Source organism: Metopolophium dirhodum, chromosome 1 (genome assembly GCF_019925205.1).
Source record: "Metopolophium dirhodum isolate CAU chromosome 1, ASM1992520v1, whole genome shotgun sequence".
NCBI classification, from domain to species: Eukaryota; Metazoa; Arthropoda; class Insecta; order Hemiptera; family Aphididae; genus Metopolophium; species Metopolophium dirhodum.
In genome coordinates, this window is record NC_083560.1 from 68,771,670 (window position 1) to 68,794,370 (window position 22,701).

The 22,701-nt window shown below is 28.3% G+C and overlaps 1 protein-coding gene across 1 annotated transcript; it reads right to left on the reverse strand.

Moving 5' to 3' along the window:
- Positions 1–13,322: 13,322 nt before the first annotated feature.
- LOC132933605 (uncharacterized) lies at positions 13,323–15,018 on the reverse strand. Its single transcript, XM_060999873.1, has 2 exons — positions 13,563–15,018; positions 13,323–13,498 (listed from the first exon to the last, which is right to left on the reverse strand). Exons 1-2 carry the CDS (start codon positions 15,016–15,018, stop codon positions 13,323–13,325), a joined length of 1,632 nt encoding a protein of 543 aa, XP_060855856.1.
- Between the last annotated feature and the right edge of the window lie 7,683 nt (positions 15,019–22,701).

Below are 22,701 nucleotides of genomic sequence, written 5' to 3' on the forward strand. Positions count from 1 at the left end.
AATTTAAAATTGAATTTAATTTAATCATTTTTTTTTTTAATATACCTAGCTCTAATTCCGCCAACTTTGGGTTTAGAATACAAGTTGATGAATCAAAATTACTTGGAAAAAATAATATTAAAAACAGAAGTTACCGTTAAAAAAATGAAGTTGTATTGCGCATGCGCAAAATACATGAGTTTTTGAATTTATGATCCACTAGTCTAGTTGAATGTCCCACAAACAGAATTGAAAAATATTTACAGGGTAATGAATGATAAAGTGTTCCCTGTTTTCGTGAACACACTGTATAATATAATAATAAGTATAATGATAGATACATAATAGTGTTACGAGGCAGTAGTGTTCGTAATATAAATCAACGATTAACTGTCTAACTATGTATACCCGGCTACACTACACAAGACATATATGCTGTAGTATTATATAAATGTATAGTCAGCGTCTGCTTAACTACGTTGTGAATATATTACTTATACACTACATTATATAGGGTGTTTTGTTTATAATTCCAACAATTTTAAACTATATAACTGGCTATCAATTCATAAAAAAAAACAAATTAACATAAGTTAATAAGTTAATTGTAAGTTTCCATAAAATACTTTTAACTTAACTGAGTAAAAAAAAAAAAATAGGATAACTATACTAACTTTAAACTTTTTAAAATGTTTTCTCTCAACTTAACTTAATTAAATTAAAAATTATCCTTAATTTACCCAGACTTGTCGAAAACCAAACTTTCGGTGCAGGTGTGACAGAATAGTATATTGTTTTGCAATGGCGGGAAGTGAGTTATTTGTGCATTTATTTATTTATTCGCCCTAGACTGAAATTGCCTTCCTGCACGAGCCACACATACTATTTTTTGTCACGCCTTTACATTCATCGATCACGGCAAAGGTAATGTAGGGGTCTATGCAACGACTAGACCATAATTCTACAACAACAATATTTTATGAAAGAAATGATTTGGTTTTATTTATTTTAAGCATCTCGCGTGGAAGTTATAATATGATTATAAAATGTAGATGTAACCGAAAGTTTATATTTTTTAAGGACCGTGGTATAGATTTCAGTGTCTGGTTGTGCAGGGGATACCCGCGTGATATGTGCACCCAGCACTTTTGGGTATTTCCACTTTACCGCCCGGCACTTTTAGGGATTCCCACTTTACTGCCCGCTGGACAGAAAAAGGACGCTTTCCAACGTTTCAACCGTTATCAAAAATCTAACTTTCGGTGCAGGCGTGACAAAAGAATAAATACTTTATTCCTAATTCTTCTGATATTTTATAGTTGGGAGAAAAATGTATGAGGAATTACTGAACTCTGATTTAAAGAAACGTGAAACGATAAACGATATATAAGGTCTTTATAATAAGGCCACATGGGGATTCGATTTCGAGTTCGATATAGACAATTTCCCAAGTGTGTGTTTGCATGCCGTTTGAGTGTGTGTGTAGTGATCAAATGACACACACGGACACTGTAATCGTATATCAGTATATTACTAAAGCGTGCACAGGTACAAGAAATAACAGGATTCTCCCGCGACCAGCACATGACAAAAACGCTTGGTAAAAGAATATTATTTATTTTGTTTTTATTTTATTTTTATCTAAAAGTATCAATACTTAAATTCAATTCCAAATAAATAAGGGTCGAAGAAAATACATTCCAATTAAATATTTTTTCAACTAATTACGATTCCAAATAAACATGAATCCAAGAAAATATATTCCGAGAACAAACGTTTTGACAAAATATTTTCCAATAAAAAATATAGCCCCCCATTTTAACTTTGTCTTCCTATAATACATTTTATTTTTGCATTAAATTATCTATTTATCATGATGTATTGGTTCTTAAAAAACTTAAATATTTCTGCTGTATACAAACCGGAAATGTTGCCCTGCTGTATACTAGGTTTCGAGTGTAGGTACAAGCTTATTATCATGATTTGGTCACTGCAATGAACATCCAATCAATTCAAAAATAATATTTTTAAATTATTTAATTTATTGCTAGGAACTAGTACGTTGGTGATGGCCGGCGATAGTATTCGTTATAATAAAATGTATTATAACAATACAATACAAATATTAAATGATAGTAAAATAACTTTTTAGGAAGAAGTGAAAAACTTCAAAATATGAAATTCCACACTTGACTTTGCACTCACACTCTATTCCCATAATCCATAACTTATAAACAAACGAAACTAATGGTAATCCTCCAAGACGTCTTTAGCAAGAACTTAAACTTAATCTTATAATTAAATAATTATTTGAAAAAAATAAAACAAACAATTAGTGTCAACACTGGGTTGTTTCTTCTAACAATTAATTCCCTGTCAATTTTAATCATCAGATATCTTTATTATGGTGTGTCCTAAGCTATTTGTTTTTGTAAAATAAAGCAATTTTAGATTCTGAGAGGAGCGTTGTACTGATTTTACAAAGATTTTTTTTTTGTGCGGCTGAAAACATATTTTATATCAGAGGTAATTCTTTGATCGTCAATTTCAACATTCAGGAGTGGTTTATGGTTTCAAATTGGATCTAATAGATCATTGGAAGGTCGAAAAAAATAATGTCAACTACTTTTTTTAAAAATTGGGGAAAAAAAGGTAAAACAAGAATATCTAAAACAGCAACAATTTTTGTTATTTTGTTATTATTCATTATTTTTTTGTACATGGCTACATTTAATTTAATGTATATTTATCATACGATTAATGCTATGTATTAACTTAAAAGTCGATAACAGCTAATAATTTTTCTGAAACAAAATTATAATTTTAATTATATAATACCTACATAATATATGCATGGCCGGATTGGCCCGGCGGGTTACCGAGTAAAACTCGGTGCGCCGCGACAATTTTGGGCCGTTAGAATCATGAGGGGCTGCACCGACTGAAAATATGTTAAGAGTTAAAAGTTTAAGAAATGGAGTCTATAAAATATAAAAAACTATGCATGGAATAAGAATGTACCCAAGGGCCGCCAGTTTGTAAGTGGGCTGGTAAAATACGGAAAACTCAGTGTACTGAATTTTTGTCCATCAGACCCTGAATATATGAAATTTGTTTGTTTTAAAAATTAGTTCAACCTACCGTATTACTAATAGAAAAATAAATTACTAATATCAATACTTATAAATATATAATATTAATTATTTTAATATCCTTAGTACTTTACAAATGTAGGCTGACCTATACCTATATGACGTATATTGATTTATCGTTGAATTCAAATTTGACAGATTATTACTCAATGGCGAGGTACATTCGGTACAATATATTGTACTAGTAATATACAACAGAACTATTTCCCTTTTTTTTTAAATATGTGTAACTAATTAATTATTTATCGTGTTAAAAAAACTCTTAAATATCGTTTCTCGGTCATGACCAGTTTTTATACCACATGGTCGTGCATTACGTTGCGATTTTATCGAATATGCGCCATAACTACTGTGGCCGGTTTGTCACGGCGCTGCATTACAGCGCGGTTGAGTGAAACTTTTTTCACCCAAAACCGGCATTTTGGTTTTCGCCCAAATAATAAATTACCTTATTTGCACAGATTCAAAAAAGCGAGGCTGGGCAAGTTAATGATTGTTTTTAACTCAGTTAGGTTAAGTTAATATGTACCAATAACAAAAAGTTAATTTAACTAAAAGTCAACTCAGTTAAGTTGAAAGTTAATACACACTTTTTGTTAACTTTTTATTAAGTTAAAAAAAAAGTTAATTTGTTTATACAACGCTAGCGTACTTAATTTGTTTTCAACCCAAAACTAAATTAAACTATACTGTATAGGTACTTTATACAGTATTTCCATCATTTCATATAAGTTACATTCGAATGATATACATTTTTTAATTTAAACAATTCACGGTTAATATTTTTACTTTATTGATTTTTAATAAAATAAGTATGGTAGTTGAAATGAAAAAAGTCTGAATTTTGAAAACTTTAAGAATTTGTGTTAAATAGGAAAATAATAAATATGTAACTCAGTAATGATGAGTAGGTGAGGATTTAGCTAGCTTTAATATAAAATATTAATGAGAGAGATTTGATACCACACCCAAGCGGTATAATCATTTGAATCCATCAAAACGTCGGCATGAACAGTCCCAAAATTTCTATTTTTTTTAAACTTTTTTCTTAAACTATGATAGCTATAAAGTTGGTTGATAACTCATTAAAAAAGGATTATCTATTAGATACTTAATGTGGAATTCCAGTTTTTTAAAAAAAATTATTTATTTTTTCACAGATAAAAAAATAGTTTTTTTCGCTAGATTTATATTTAGCGAGGTAGATTTCCGAAACTAGATATAGGATTTTGTTGTTTGGGGTCTTGTTAGATCCACATTAGCTAGAAGAAGTGCAGTGAAGATTTTCAGAACTTTATCTCCAATCATTAATTCGCTACAAAGCTGTAAAGCTGAAAAACATAAAAAACGTCCAATAAAATTTGTTTTAATTTTTTTAATGTTCTGTAGTGAATTAACTACTAAAGATAAAGTTCTGAAAATCTTTACTGCACTTCTTCTAACCAATGTAAATCTAACAAGACCCCAAACAAAAAAAAATCGAAATACACTCTCCAGCTTCGGAGATGTATCTCACTAAATGAATATGAAAATGATTTTTGTGGGGCTGTTCACACCGACATTTTTCTGGATTCAAATTGTTATACAGCTTGGGTGTGATAACAGTAAATAAATTTCTAAAAATTAAAAATCAAGAAAGTTTACATGCCGATCCCTGACTTGGCAAGTGTTTTTGACATGAAAACGAAATTGACTGAAATAGTGAAATATAATTAAATTAAAAACAAAATAAATTAACTTAACTTACTACGTCAAATGAAAAATGAAATTGTTTAATTAAAAATTAAGCTGTAAGTTACAACCAGAACACTTTTTTTAAGTTTTGGCAAAAAAGGTCATTGCTGTAAGCAACATCTTTTAAAAAATCGATCGGGTGTTACAAATTTCACTATTTTAGGTATATTGTTTTAACGGTAGGTATTATTTATATTTTATATTATTAATATTATTCATATTAAAAATAGAATAATTTTTTTTGTACACCTAATTTATAAACTATTGAATAATTTTATAATAATATGTTAAACTATATTTACATTATTGTGATTTAAATGTGGTTTTGGAGATTGAAAAATTGAATACAATCATATTAGGTATCATTAACAATAATGAAAATACCACTAAAATAGTTCGTTATAGATAACTGATGAGTTAGCTACTTTATCGTCCGATTTTACGAGGAGTCTTATAATATGACACTTTTGACATCAAACAGGCATATGCGCAAATTGACTAAATGTTTTTGGGGACACAAGCCCCCTCCCCATAGGCCATATTGCTTAGTACCACAGAATATAAAAATTAGTACTAATTACTAGATTTTGAACTGGGGGGGGACTTGACTTGATTGACCCCCCTATTTGCGCCAATGCATATAGGTAAACAGGTTATTTCATCGAAAAACGGATCCCAGCCCGGTCCCGATACGGCTGGAATATATCTTAATCCGGATACAAAACCATATAGTATATAGCGTTATTTTTATATAATTTGAATTTTACACAATAATATTTTATTAAATTTCACACACATTTATAAAATAACATAATAATATTATAGAATAAAGTACACAATTATTATATCATAAACCTGAAAACTGACAGTTAAAATGATTAATGTAAATAATAAATTTTACAAAAAAAAATTAGATACCTAGTATAAAAATGTTATAAAATAAAAACATGAAAAATTAGCAAAATTAAATAAACGGCGTATTCGTACAAAACAGCTATAGTATAACGGATCGAGCCCACCCTAGCTATCACCTAAATGGCTAAACAGTATACACACATTTAAAAATAGGTTTTATTCCTAATTTTTATACGGCTTCGTGTTAGTAGCATAGTTTTGAAGGGATAAGAGGGATAGATCCTCCCCAAATTAATGATCGGTATCTTCTAATTTACTACTAGCGAAGTGCATCACTATATACGACATATAAGACGATATCACCCGTATAGAAATTGGAAAAATAACTAGATTAGATTAGGCATATTTAATTTAATATAATTGAAATTAGTTATTTAAAGGATATACAAATATATACTATTTTTTATTAAAAAAAAATGTTGAATTTTGAGATCTTATAGTTTCTCAAAAACACGCAAACACGCTAGCAGCAGTGCACTGCAGTGGCATCTGTTGGGTTGGTTGGAAATAGCGGCAATCCAGTTAACATTTTATCATAAGTTTATTAATGTATAACAACAAATATGAATGGCTGAGTGATTCATTCGGCTGTCAACGTATGCAGGGGTGGTCAGTGGCGCGAAAATATATATTTAACTATGACAATTGTCATAGGTGATTTTAGAGGTAGGGGTAAACCTTTGTCATTCTATAATTATTTTACAAAATTTGTTTAATAGACAACATAAAAACTAGCTATGCTAATTATATCAGCTCCAAAACTAAAAACTAAAAAAAAATACAAATATTTTGTTGTAAATCATGAATATATTTTGGACTTAGAGTGGAACGATGAATGTATTAATTGGTAATTAAATGATGTGTATTTTTGTGTAATCGTCATCGTTTGAAGCAGAAAAATGCTTCAGTTTTAAAATTTTAGTTGGTGTCAAAAGTAACTTTTAAATGGAAAAAAAAAAAAATAATAAAAATTTGGAATTTTTTTGCAAAATTATAGTTTCCGACAAGATAGATTTTGTTATTTTAAATTGTAAGTAATTTAAAAAATAAACGACCATAATACTTTTAATTTTCAACAAATTTTTATAGTAGCATTTAGGTACTAGACAAGACATAGTTTTAAAAATAAGTTGGGTTTATGGGTGGCTTTTTTTGTACCAAGTAATGTTTTAGTAACAATTTTTATGTCCTTGGATATTTAAAGTATTTAAACACACCTATTATTCATTTTAAGTACTTTCTCAACAAGTTTTTGTTAATATTTAAAAATGTTTAATCTTATACGAAATTTGACATGTTATTATAATTCATCTTTTTCTATTCAAAATTAAATTTTCAAAATATATCGAAGAATTTTAACCTATTTATACGAACACGAAACTATTTACGCCGATTTACGGTTCGCCAGTAGGCAGTATTATATTAATAACTAAATAACAGCTAGTAATCATAAGTTATAATAATAAGTTATAATAATATTTACTGAGCAGGAATATAACATAATATTATGCAAATTGGTTTTGGTAAAAGTTAGTTCAACCTTGTTCAGTTACAAATAGAAAAATAAATTTTTTATAGCAATGTAAATAGATAATAAAATATCGGTACTTATAGGTCGACGGACCATTTCCACTCAGAATGGTTTTTCCTTTGTATGATTTAATTCAGATTTAACATATATAATATTATATAAGGGACCAACTCAATGACGACGTACCTAAATTCTATACCTAAACTAATCAGCAGAGCGGGTTCTCAAATACATTTTTCATAATTTTACATTTCAACTATATCTACAAGGATACAAATATATAATTCAAATAACAGCATAGGCGCCAATAGCGTTTGACATTTGGGGGGAGGGGGCTAAAGCCTTACTATGATAATATTGAATAAGCTTAAAACAAAATGTAGGAAATGTTTGCCTATGGACATTTTTTTTTTTTGGGGGGGGGCTTAGCCTATTTGTGCTTATGAATAATAGTTAATAGAATTTTTATTTAATTATTTATTCCCTACTTTTTTAGAAACAAATATATATAATAATATATTATATTGGTTGTCAGATAATTGTAGCATAATATTACAGCTGAAGCACTTGCTATATATAAAGCCCTATCCTATATAATAAGTGTCAACCTACAAAATAAAAAGCATACAATTTTAATAGAAGATTTGAGAAAATCATTTTTTATGGCATGAGTAATAATCATAGTGCATCAATAAAATATGATATGAAATCTAGTAACATTAAAAATAAATTTTAAAGTTAAGTCAATGAGGGAAATCACCCAGTTTGACATAAATTTTCCCAACTCCCAAATAAAAATTGGAATTGCGCCTATGATGAAACTCTGTTATTGGATAAGTGAGTCGAAGTCGGTTTGGATACTTTATTCATTAAGGGGAATAAATCAGGCAATTTCTAGTTACCTAGGTATGTGGCGCGGTGGCCATAAAACAGTTCTGAGTGTTTTTTATTTGTGCATGTCCTTTGTTTTTATTAAAAATTCAAAACTGTTTGTCAACTTGTCAACAAATAAAATTATTATCTCCAAAAAAACTTTCCAAAAATAAAAACTATACAATAAAAATAATTTAAATAATAGCAATCACGGTTATACAATCAGGAGTGATACAAACTTAATATAGTATCATTATTGAATCTAAAAATGGTAAAATGTTTAGGTAATTTTAATAATTGTAATAGGTGTCTAGGTAACAACTAAATTAATTATATGATTTACTTTAAAATATATTTAATTTATTTTTAGTTAAATGTGTACCCCAGGTTCATTAGTGAAAGAAAAGACAATCAATATATAGTAACATTGTGCAAGTTTATGGCATAATGTTATTTATGGAACTATATAAAATTTCCAAAAACCTTCATTTGACCTTTATTTTTGTTCCAATTTAAGACTTATGTTAGAAACTAGAAAATGTAATTGAAACAAAATTAATCATAAATATTTTTCTAACCACATAATATAAGATTGATAAAATCAGTAATATTTCTTTAAATATAGTTTATAAGTATGTTTATCAAAATGTAATAAAAAAAAATGTTTTGCACCTTAATTAATAAGTAAGTACAATTTAAGTAACATTCAGTCTCTATCCATGAGTAGTGTTGACTGACTAAATGAGTGAGCTTGTAATCACCTATTTCTTAGCCACAGTTATAAATTATAGCAAAAATACCAAAATTACATTTTAATGTAAGGCTGTTGAAAGCAAAACATTTTTGAAGGATAGGATTTAGGCAATATTTTATATCCATCATGATTAATTGTGAGTGTTGTGTGACTATGTGTAGTGTAGTGACAGATCATTAGTATACGTGAGTTCCTCAAACGCTTTGTTATTAAAGATAAACTACGGTTAAGATTCTTGGAAACCCGTAGTATAAATTTATGTAGTTACACGTCACTATATTTTGTGATCAAAAAAGTTTCAACTCATGTGACTATGATATGACAAGTCCCAAAATGCAAATAAAGATACCAGTACTGATTTTAATTCTGATAACATAGGTATTTGAATTCCATTTTCTTTTTTCTAGGTTTTGTAGGAAATGGATTTTTGATTTGTTGTATTGTTTAATTGGTATTGTAGCTACCAAATTAAATTTCTTTTGTTTTTCAAAATTAATTTTTACTGTAATGTTACTAAGAAAAAATAGTTAAAAATTTACTTTCTACAAAACACAGACAAGAAGCAAACAAATTCAAATAGTTTTTTCAAAATTCAAATTGGACTTCTAGCAGTATTTTTTTCTTTCACTAATTGGTCTAAATAGGTACACAAAAAAACGACTCGCTTTCAACAGCCTTATAATGTATGAAAATACCTATTGTAGGTAATTTTAATAGCTTACGTTACATTATTATTTATTCATAGTTTATAAAAAATACAATAAGTATTCTCATAATTAACAAGTTATACATTTAAAGTGGGTTAGATCAAATTCGAATATCTGAAAACAATAATATCCTTAAAAATAATCTTCATAAAATTAATGATCAGGAGAAATAACATTTAATGAAATAATGGCACTGTAACAGTATAATGTATTATATAAACATTTTACAATGCACTATATCATAAAATAAATAAACCGAAATATTTTGTAATTGACAATTGTATAATTTGAATTTAAAAGGCAATAATAATGAATTGTTAATAAGTCATTAAGATTTAAGAGGATATCCAGCCTACTGTTTGTTTTCTCCCTCTGGCTCACACGCAACATAGACAAAATAAATTTAAGCAGAATCATTTTATTATGTTTTTGAGTAATCTTAGAGTGATTTTACTCTAAGATTACTAAAAAATCATACAATATTAGATGAAAGCGTTTTATCTATGTTGCGTGTGGGTCAGAGAGATAAAACATTACTGTGCTGTCATCCTCTTAAGTGTAGTTAATTTAATATGTGATTAAGTACTAACTATGCATGGCAATTTAAATTATCGCTTAATCCTGTGAAAAACTTCAATGATTAAATTTAAATTCAATTAATTTTAAAAGCAAATGTAGTTCAGTTACCTATATTTTATATTTTAATATTACTTATTATTACTATTATTATTTTTAAAACCTTAATTTTTTTCATGCCAAATACATGATGCTACTATGCAAAATTATAAAATGAATTATATTTAATACAAAAACATTTTTAATTTAGAATGGATTATGTATTATTTTAAGTTAAAAATTATATTTAAGCTGTATACCTATTATTTTAACTTGTAAAAGTTACCCACAAGCTAAATAGAAAATAAAAATAACTTAACTTAATTAAAATCAATTTTTTTTGAATACTGAAAATTTACTGTCTATGCTAAAGTACAATAAGCAAATTTGATAAAAGTAAAAACCGATAAAACCTGCAATTAATATTAAAAAATACATGTGAAATAAATATATAAAGGGAGATCATCCAATGATAGGATCTTAATAATTTATGTTATAAATTATTTTGGCTAATTTTCAAGAAATCATGGAACCAATGTCTCTTTTAATGTAGAACTGGGTGATCTGATATCGTTAATGTGCTATTATTGCGGGATGCCGGGTTTTGATACTAATGTTTGAGAGAGATTAATAAATTTGATAAAATAAATATAGCTGTGTACTTTTATATATACTTTATTTTTATACCTATTGAAATCCAGAAATACTACATTCAACACTTTTACATTCTACAATTTAGTATTTATAATATATATTAAAAAAAATACCTGTATTCAATTACCTACATATTATTTTTCTTCTATACAAAACAATAGTTTGTATAAAACAAAATATATTTAAAATATGTGAGGTGTATATTAGGAATAAAACCAACTTAACGTTGTTAACATTGTAAAATTAATTAGCTTGTTAGTATCTACATACCTACCATTGAAACAAATTTAACTTGTTATGTTGAAAGTTAGTTTTAAACTAAAAACTGATTATGCAACTCGGTTAAGAACAACTTAACTTTAACTTTTAACTTGTTAATGCCCAGCCTTATTACTATATAATATATGATATAATTGTGGAGACTAAGTTAAAAAAAGCCCATTTAATCACTTATCACAACCGCATAGTTTAACAAGAGTAAAAAAAATCGAACTTTAGAGAAATTTATTTTAACAATAACAACATATAATAATGATTTGGCAGTATCAAACGTTGATAAATATATTGAGGGAAAGAAATAAACTGATAGTGGTCATTTGAGTTTTTAATAGAAGTGTGAACATTTTTTATCAGCCCATATAATAGAGCCCAAATTACATAACATTATGAAACATGAGTAAACGACTACTAAAATATAAATGAAACATTTTAAACATCTATTCTACAATAGATATTTTTTTGAAACCATGGATAAATTTAAGAGCGATAATTTTGTTTTTCTATAGTATTTCTATAATATCAGAATATGTCTATAATATATTTGAACTAAAAATATTACTATCGTGACAATAATTTTCTAGTGCTTACACAATATTATATTTCCTCGAAGTAAGAAAAATTAATAAAATTATACTTATGTTTTTTTCACTAACAAGTAACAACCACTAACAATTGGGCTGCTTTTACAATCAGCCAGGTGCAAATTGTCTATCTCGCCACCCTAAAATGACACCACTGGCGAGTGGCGAGAGAGAAGGAAAATCCCTCGTGTTATCAAATTTTATTTTGATTTACTAATATTACGCGGTACATAATATGTATAGTAGGGGGTTCTTATTTGTAAGGGAAAAAATATGTATAATTTTGATTTCTTACCCTGCCATTTTGTTCAGTACTATAAGAAAGTCATTTTAGTTAAATTTGGTCATGATTATTCTACCTTTTCACGTGCCACAAAGAGGTGGGAAATTGCAAAATCGGGGTGTTTGGTGGTTGTTTTGTTAAAAATGTATGATATTTACATAAACTATATAGTATATATATATATATTGTTAATAAAAAATTCCTTTATAAAATTACCCATAAATCTTTTATTTCCCAAGAATAATGATAAAATACTTAATCTGAGTGCATGGCGCCAGACAATTTTCAGCAATGACATCACTACACTATACATGCTATCACTACACGCATCAATATCATATATAATTGAGCCCTTAATATTAAGCCTTTTCAAAACGGGAGAAATTCAATGTATGAATTTTTGTAACTGACTGACAGTTTCACTAATCATCAATATTATAAGATACTTTCCGTACAGGTAAAAACGTGAAATTTAGTAAAAGAAGCATTATAGTGTTATTTTAGGGTGAGTATGGATGTAAATTTGATTTTTCTAATACTATTTATAGCATAATCTGAGCGCATGGCCGTTGGTCAAATCAAAATTTACACACCCTAATAATATCTGACTAAAAGCTGATTTTTTACTCTTATCATCAAAACTGATAAAATATTTGAATTCAGCACCCTTATTAGCATCTAAATATTGATGTACAATAATTTGCAAGTTTTGTAAAATTTAAAAAATATGCCCCTACATAATTCTACTCACCCTAAACTCTAAAGTTGTATTTTAAACTTATTTTGAGATAATTAAAATTTTAAGATTTTTTCTCCACTTGTACTATAAATAGTTTGTGCCAAATTTCACGTTTCTACCTATACGAAAAGTACCTCATAATATCGATAATCAGTTTTATATTAATTGATATCATTTTTCTTGGGAAATAATAAATGTAGAGAAATGTTATATGTATTTTTTACTAACAATATACACATATATATATATATATAATTTACTTACCATACATTTTTTTGATAAGTACAATATTTTTTAATTAAACACAAAAAAGTCAAAACAACCCCATTTTGCACTTTTTAACCCCTTTATTTGTTGGTGAGAGTTGAGTGATCATGACCAAATATTATTTAACTAAAAATTAATTTCTTATACCTAGTAGTGAACAAAATGGAAGGATAAGAAATCAAAAATTTTAAAGTTAAAAAATTAGGACCATCCTAAAGTATATAATATATATGTAAATTATACATAATATATATCATACTTAAACATAAACTATTATATTTGTGATATGGCTTCTACAAATTGGACAAATCCATGTAGTCAGTCTTTCCATGCAAGTCCCACACATATTGTAATGATTACATGGCTCTAATAAAACATTACCATTGTCATCTTCCAAACATATAGCACAGTTTGTTAATTCTTTAATGACACAACCTAGAAATTGTAAAATATTTTTAGTAGATACGTATTATATTTTAAAATAATAAATAATACTTACCATTTTGTATGCGGTCAATTATAATTACTGGTGGCATTTCAGATGTATTTTCAAGTAGGGAATAAGAAGATTGATCAATAGTGAGTGACCGCGGAACTGATGCACTCATAAGTGATGAAATACTTGAAGAATTGGAGTCTGTTGATAATATAGTACTTCTTAAGACTTGCATGTAATGATTGACTTGTTGATACAAAATTGAATTATTTGCAGAAGAACTTGTATTGTCTGAACTCAAAATACGTCTTTGCAAAACCTTATGCATTCGGATAATAGCAGGATTTGAGATAACAAATTTATAATCAGCATTGTTCCTTGAACGAATAACAACTTCAAGTGTTTCAGGTTCATTGATTACTGTTGAATTGGTTGGAGGATGTGTTGGAATAACTTCAATTCCATGGGTAACTAAACTACGGTTGACTTCAAAAGAAGAATTAGGTTGATCTTCTGTATTAGTAGCAATGTCATCAAGGTCTATCAATACTTGGGCACGATTTGAATTATTAGTTACATTTGAAGAAGGAACAAATGTCATATCTTGAGCAGCACCATGTTCAGGATTTGAGAAAGTTGATGCAGCTGGTGACTGATTAGTGTTTAAGTTTTGAAGTTGACAATGTAAGGCTGGAGGAATAAAATTGTCAGATTGGTATCTTACATTCTCGTTAGACTGAGTATTTGAGGCAATCGGTTCAGTTAGTGAATCAGAACGATGATTATTATTCACTGAACTCTCTGGATGAGAATCGTTGGAATCAGCTTGAAAAGACGATGAAGGTGGTGTCGGTTGTTGACTTTCAATCCTATGTTCCAGCCTTTCGGATCGCAATGTCAAGGCTGATTTCTGTGATTCAATAACATCACGATTCACCCTACGATACCATTCCACATCAGATTGAGAATTAGTTATACCTGCAGTATTGCGACGACCGTTTGTTGTACGTTGAACCTTTCGAGGTTGAGGAGTGGAGAATGATTCATTTGATTCAGCTGCATTGACATCAATTGAAACTATACGATACCAGCGTGGACATACCTGAGTGTATTCTATTAAGTTTGGATGTGTTTTTTGAAAATGATGACTAGTATTAATGGGATATCTAGTCTTATATTGAGCCCATGCTTCAGCTGTTAGTCCAGATAATGTTCTATGTACATAGTGTGACATATATGACCTAGAATCAATATTATTGCTTTGTGAACTAGATTCACCAAAGTCAAATCCATCTATATTAGGTATATTGTAATTCCTCTGTGCACTAGATCTAGTACCATTACTTTGTGTACAAGAACGAGTTGAAGAGGTAGTTTCTTCAGTAACTTCAAGTGCATATTGATTAGTGGCTGAATGTCTATTTTGCTTTTCTTGAGTGGATTGGACTGGTTTAGATGAATTTGATTCCACATCATTGTTTACATGATGTTTAGTGTTAGAATTTACAGTATGAGACATATCGGAAGATGCTCGTCTTCAATGTTGCAGATAAATGTTCACCTAATAACAAATTATAGGTAGTTTTTAAGTTTAAGTTCATTAAGTTCATTCATTAAATTTTTATACCGCAGATTTAATCTTTTTCAATTCTTAGGCATTGAATGTGTAAAATATTGAATGGTATAAAATTAACCTTTCAAATATTTTCCAACATGATATTATCTGGCTAGACAATGATATAAATTGGGATTTTTGTACCAGATTGATATTCTGAAAACATAAAAAAAAGTTAATATTATTATTAAAATTGTTTTTACGATTGACTAATGAAATAATAATGAAATATATTATAGCATGCTCTTTTTAGCATTGAGATTTGAAACACTGATTATATTTAATCCTATATTAATTTATCCATTTTTCACCCCAATACTGCGTTTCTGTATAATTAGAAATTGATCATTTTATTTGGTGATTAATGTATTATTATAGGTTGTAGAGGAATGTGAAATTGTTATTACAGAATGAGTCAAGGTTTTTACCTAATATATTAATTTAAATAAATGCATATAAAAAAATTATAAACAACGTGAAATTAAAATGAAGAAAAAAAAATGATTTATCAAGAATTTTTATGTAACATTATTAGATAACTTGTCCAAAATAGTAGCAAAGGCTTTTAAAAACAGAATGAGACACGGTAGACTAATAAATTACATTTTATATGTTAAAATTAAATTTTTTTTTTTAAATTACATATGTAGGTTAGATTTTGTAATCTACATTTTTTGAGAATAAGATATTATTTTTCTACTAATCACTAACTAATTTTATTTTTCCTTATATCTAATGTTTAATTTTTGTTTTTGAAATGTATCATTTTCCTTTATTCTATTACCTACTAATCATAAAGTATCTTTATCTTATTGTATGTAAATATCTCCCTGTACCACTCTTATATGGTTATATATTGTTAGCTTAATTGTACGCACATTGTAATCTTATTTTTATATAGTTATTTATTTTTGTACCTCATTACCCTTCGAGGGTGTTATTTAATAATAATATTTGTATTGTTATTATTAAATAAAAATAAATTATAACCAATTTTAAGTAAAATTTACGAAATTAGTAAGAAATTAATTTTTTTGAATTTTGTATAACAAATGCATATGAATAATTTTATTTTAATTATTTTAAACTGCAGACTAAAAGTATATTAACGTTTGATTCATACTATTCCTTAGGTTAAGTTAATAATGTTTATATAATTTTAGTATACATTTGAACTAAAATTATTTTGTTATGATAATCAAACTACAAATAATAAGTAAAAATATTTTTTTTTTAAAAGTCTAAATTCTAAATATAAACATTAATTGTTAAGTTATATATTGTTATTTGTGTATAGTGATGTTTAATAACATCTTAAATTATAAAATTCATTCAATAAAAAAAAACCTTTATAGGAAAACTATGTTAAGTAAAATAACTATCATTATCATTGTTCAGTCAAAATTAAAAATTAAATGTATATTTGATGCTAAATTAACTTTTAACTTTAAATACTTAAATTAAACTAGAATTGTTGTGGTCTAAAAGGAATAAATAATATTTTTTTTTTTATTAAAATGTTCCAATTAAATTATTAAGATTAATTATCCATTAAGTATCATAATTGTATTAAAAAGTTAACATCTCTTTTTCAGCACTTCTTCTATTTTCAGAATTATTTTAGTACCATAAATATTATTATTTATTATCAATACAATTATATTCTTCATCAAGGTTTGTTATAGCTGCTTAGTACTTAATTATAATAATGTCAACAAAATATTAATAGTAATTTAACTTTAAATAAAAGTATATTCTTTATTCAATACAATATTTATAGCTGTTGATTATCATAAAAAATAATTAGCTAATCAATAATCATCCATTTAGCACGTATCTAATTATTACTAAATGTTCAATAATAATTATAATTAATTGCATGTAGGTAATTACACTAATAGACACTAAAATGTTCATTATTTATTTAAATTATAAATTACTTTTATAATTTAACCAAACTAAATAAATGTTGACATAGATAAAATAAATATAAACACATCTTAGAATGAAACAGGTACTGTTTTTAAATGTGTTGGATGTTATTGTTCTATGACATCACAGAATTTTAAAGCCCTGGTTAATTATTCAAGGTACAATAGTAAATTCAATAATAATTATTGAGTTTTCAGATAATTATAATTTTTAAAATATAGACAACCAAATCCAACTTCAATATTTTTTTATAATATTAATATATTATATTTCTGCTTAAAAAAGTGGTTGGAATATTTCTTGTACCACTAAGTTTGGGTTAGTCAGCTAATGTATTGACAAAAATAATAAATTTATCAAATTAAATATATGTATATAAATATATGTAGGTACCTATATTATGAACCATCTTCAAAAACTCTACCTTTGCACTAAAACATATTAATTGTTATATTATTTATATAGATAATAGATATAACTTACAATAATTTTTAATGGCGGTTTTTCCAATCTAAAATCAAAAAATTGTATCCATAATTATCAAATGAGGTATTTTTATCTTTGTTTCATAAGGTTTACTCTTAGACAGTTAAGTCCACGGCTTAAGATATATGTTAAATTGTGGTTAAGTCTAATAGACATCACGGCTATAGATAGTATGAACTATTGAACTATTGTAGGTAACTATTGTAGGTACCTTTATTATTCGTGATAGTCACCTAATTAATAAGTAGATTATGTTATCTTTATGCTAGCAGTATAATATCAATTGATATTTGTAGATATTTTTCGATTGTTTCATATATATATATACGGATTTCAGTAAGCTAGATATTAAAATCACAATAGTTGATAACATTATAATAATTGTAGGTAGATATTTTGTCATATTTTTCAAGATAAAATGGTTTGATAAAATACTTTATTTTAAATAATTTTTAATGTGAATAATATATTAAATTATATAATATTGTCTATACCTGGTATGGCAATAATATGTTTGACTTAATTCTGCGTTGGCAATAGTACCTATACGTTTTGGATGAATCATATTTTCAAACCTGTTTTAATCTATAACATATTACAAATCTAGCAGAATTTAATTTTGAATTCCCGCCATTTTTTTAATAATATGAATATAATATTATGTATAACTTGATTTTGAAAAAGAAATGCAATACCACTTTTTCGATTGTAACCACACAATTACAAGGGCGTATTTGTCATTTGTCCCATCACCACTTGTATATTATTTTTGATTGATAGTTCCTACATAAGTAATTTATACATTTGAATGCAGTACTGTAGCCGGATTTTTTGTATAGGGGTGGCACTTAATTTTTTTCTATAGTTTTTGTAGAACTAAAATACTTATCACCTATTAGATTATGATACTATTTGTCAAAAAAAATAAGCGGTGGGAGGCAGTTGCCTTCTGTGCCTACCTGGCTATAGCATTGTTTTATTCCTAATGTACGTATTAAAATATATTAAACATTTTAATCAATAGTGATTAGAGCTTTAATGTGTACTTCACTAAGCAGTTGTACTTTAGTCAAAAACAAATATAATTTGTTTTTCAGAGAACACTACACCCGCATGTGTTGTCTCCATCTTTCAAATTTAAAACGTTGCAAAAACTGTTCGATATAAGAACTAAAAAAATAAAAACGACGTTGCACAGTAAATGTTCTCCTCATTATAATATGGCGATTTGGTTGCTTAGTTTGGACTACAGCCTGAGTCCGTTCTTACCTGCACAAAAAATGTTTGCCATGTTTTACATTTGTAAAACGGAGACAACATAATATGCAGGTGTAGTGTCCTCTTATGAAGATCTCGGCGCACTATTTGTTTTCTCTCTCTGACCCCCGCCTAACATAACAAATAAATGTTCACGATAAATAATAACCATTATAATCATAATAATTTCTCAAATTAGAGTGAAATGACCTCTTATACAATTTAAAGGTAAGATTATTATTATTTATTATCTAGGAACAGGGATGGCAAATACATGGAACGCGAAAACATTTTGAAGGCACGCAAAAAATTAAAATATATATATTATATTTATTAATTATTTTTATTTTAAATAATAAATAACATCACAATGTATATATTAATATCTATAGATAAAATTGAATAATTGTTATTTACCGATAAATAGCCGCATGCTCATATACATACCTCAGTTTTTATGTACATCTCTCTATTCATAATTTAATGGTAGGTACGCTCGGAAAAAAAGGTAATTTTTGGCCCGACGGCCCATATTGTCAACAAAATTTGCTACTCCTGATCTCGGGCATCACATAGTTGTTTTATTATGTTTTAATTTTAAATCAAGTTATGAGTAAGTATTTTAAGATGTACAAACAATGTGCAATTTTAAAATTCTTATAAGTAACTCGCTTTAAAATTAAAATATAATAACAATCCTATGAGATGCTCTAGATAATTCCTTTATAAAATAATTAATAAAACCTTTACATTTTATAAGAGGTCATTTCACTCTTATTTTAAAAACTATTATGATTATAATCTTTATTTTGAACGTAAAATTTGCTTGGTTGCGGTGGGTCAGAGAGAGAAAACAAATAGTGCGCTGACATCCTCTTAATACATATAAATAAAATTGATTTTATACAGAGGAGGACTATTTTTGACAATGTCAAATACGCATACAAAACTCCGTACTAGGCGGATATCGAGGGGGGAGGGCTTATGGGGGATTAGTCCCAAATAAGTCCGTCAAACCCCCTCATTTTTAGTTCAAAGCCCTCACACTCACATTGATGTTAATATTGTTAGCCCACCCTGAAATTTTAACGGATTTACGCCTATGGGTAAAACCACAACGCAGAAGAGTCTATAGAAAACCCCAACGCTACGCATAATCAGAGTATCTGAAGAAATCGGTCGACAAAAGTCAAAAGATGGATAAACGCCTGTACGTTTCTTGGAGATCTGGACCAATAGCGTACAATCAAGCGTATGTATATTGCTTACTATCGTGCAAGAGGTACCTGACAAGAATGCCACTGTAAAAATAGTGATTGAAAAATCGTACAGGTGGGTGGCGCTATTTTCAAAAATACTTGTGTTTTACCAGACTGCTATTGTGTAATATGGTGTGTTGCGTAATGGTGACGAACAGAATTCGTTACTGGCGATTGAATTAAACGTCACAATCGGCGGAAGTGTGACCACCCATCACCACAATCGGTAATCACTAATCATCGGGTTCCAAATTCCTCTATTAGGCCCATTATGTCTGTGATAGACATAATATAGTACTATTATATATCTTCGACTATATTGGCTTGGCCCATTGATTATCGACCAATAACTTAAAGGGTTTTAGAATTTTTTTTCGAGAGATATATGTTAAAAAATATATATTATATAATTTAACTTGGTGGGTTTTTTGCTGTAAAAAATTATTTATAGGACATAAAAACCATATTATGGGTGGATGATTTCTTGGCATATTTCTTACCTCAAGTTTAAAAATTGTTAACATGCCACAGATTCCGACAACAAAGGACGTCATGCACAATGCCCGGGAGTATTACAGCGTTTTATGTGCACCGATGATAGGGGCAGGAGGGGTAACCACTATTGGCTTGTGCGAATAACGATCGGGTGGTTATGGGAAGGGGGAAGGCAACGTACAGGTACTAGGTGAAATGGAGCGGAGGGGTCAACTTGCGAGCGATTATATGGTTATCTGGGTAGGGGGACTCTAGACGGTCTCTGTTCCCACTTCCCCGTAGGACATACATACATATTATTATATGGGACTTACAACCTAATCAAAATGTCACCACTCAACACTCGAAAAATTGAACTAGAAAATGGTAGTCGACGATACTCGTGGATGGAGAGGCCGCAGTTCGAATTTTTTCAAAATTGAGGTAAGTAAGCCAATAATTACCCCGGAATTGGAATTGCCACTTCACGTCGGTTATTCGGCTGGTTGTTGATCGTAAAACCGCGACGGAACAGCTCTTGTAAATTGGACACTGAAAACAGGTCACACGGTGTCCAACAAACGCAAATTATATGCACTTGTTCTTGCGCAGTAAATGATCGACGTTCTTTTTATAGGTTTTCAAACAGCAGACCGACGCGCCGCAGTTAAACGTCGTTGTCGTATGCCTCCTGTGAAGCAACTGATGACTGATGAGCGAGGGCCGAGGAGTGGCGCACAGGCGCACCCCACTTGTACAGACGAAACGTAGTATTATGCAGTATGCACGTACGAGCACAGCAGCTGATGGTACCGTGGTCAGTTATCAAGAGTTTCGTCATCGTTGATCAAACGTAACCTTACTCAAATAGCAGCTATCAGCTCAACGATAACATTGTTGTCCCGCATCTTATCATTATCGCTGCGGTGCATCTTGCGATACCGCGTAGTCGTAATCCCGATTTAAGATTTAGGTTTATCTTAAATCGTGGTCGTAATTTGCAATGTTTATTTTCGGGTGTGCCAGTGCCCAGTAGGTACGTAATTTTTATGTTTTGTTTTAATGCGTGGCTTCCGCTGGGCGCCTCGAGAGATTTTTTTATTTTTTTCAGACCGGAGTAGGTATATGTTTTGTCATTGTATTATTTATCATAGTATAAGAAATAAGACCTATGCTCAACACGATCCGTGTTTTTGTTCTAGGTCGCGCATGTGCATCGCCTTTGTGTTTTTGTGCATAGTATACAACTATTGCATATTGATTAAATGTATACGTGTGACGTCACCTTGAGTTTATTGATGTTTGCATTTATAAATTATACATTTCCCTTAATAAAATATGCGCAGTCTTATCATTGTCCAATGAGCATACTTCATATTCCTTATACTGTGTTATTTATTATATTATATTTACATACTATTTATATTTATTTGATCAATAAACATTCAAATACTTCTATAATAGTATAATAATATATAATTAATTTAATTTAATTTTTCATTATTCATACACATTTTAAACAAAAATTACAGTTGACACTTCACTTTCAATTAATTTTTTTTTTAGACTTCTTTTCCATTGTTTTGTTGTTTAGCTAGGTAAATTAGATTTAACCGAATCAACCGGCACCTGATTGAAAGTTGAGCAACAGTCAGTTGCTTTCATAATGTTTTAAAGCAAATATGTGAGTAGATAACCTAAGTAGGTATAGTATATTTTAAAGCATAGTTTTTCAAATTGGATCTTATATTTTCAGTGAATTTAAATCTATTCTATATCAATAAAACATTAATTAAGTATACAAATTTTTTAAAATTAACTGTGTTAACCGTGGGACAAATGTAATTTGCAACTACTTCTGTGTTTGATTCACAACATATAATATTATGTTATTGTTTAAGTACACATTATTGATTAGTAAGTCAGTTTTATATCATCTTATTATAGAGACAAAATAAATTTGTATTTTCTCACGATCTTAATTGTATTTTACAGACAATCAGTTTCTTTGCACAAAAAAATTATTACATTTTAGTGAGTATGATTCCGGTTGTATCTATATAAGTAACATATAAATAGTCAAACAAATAATGAAGAATTAATTTCAAGTATTTGTAATTCTATTAATTTAGAAGAATAAGGAATTGATTAATGTTGTTCTATCTAATGTACCTACTTA

Bases quoted from the DNA above. Each gene is read 5' to 3' on its own strand.
- LOC132933605 (XM_060999873.1), bottom strand. From the start codon at position 15,018: ATGTCTCATACTGTAAATTCTAACACTAAACATCATGTAAACAATGAT. The intron at 13,499-13,562 runs GTAAGTATTATT...TACAATTTCTAG, and splicing joins AATTGACCGCATACAAAATG to GTTGTGTCATTAAAGAATTA.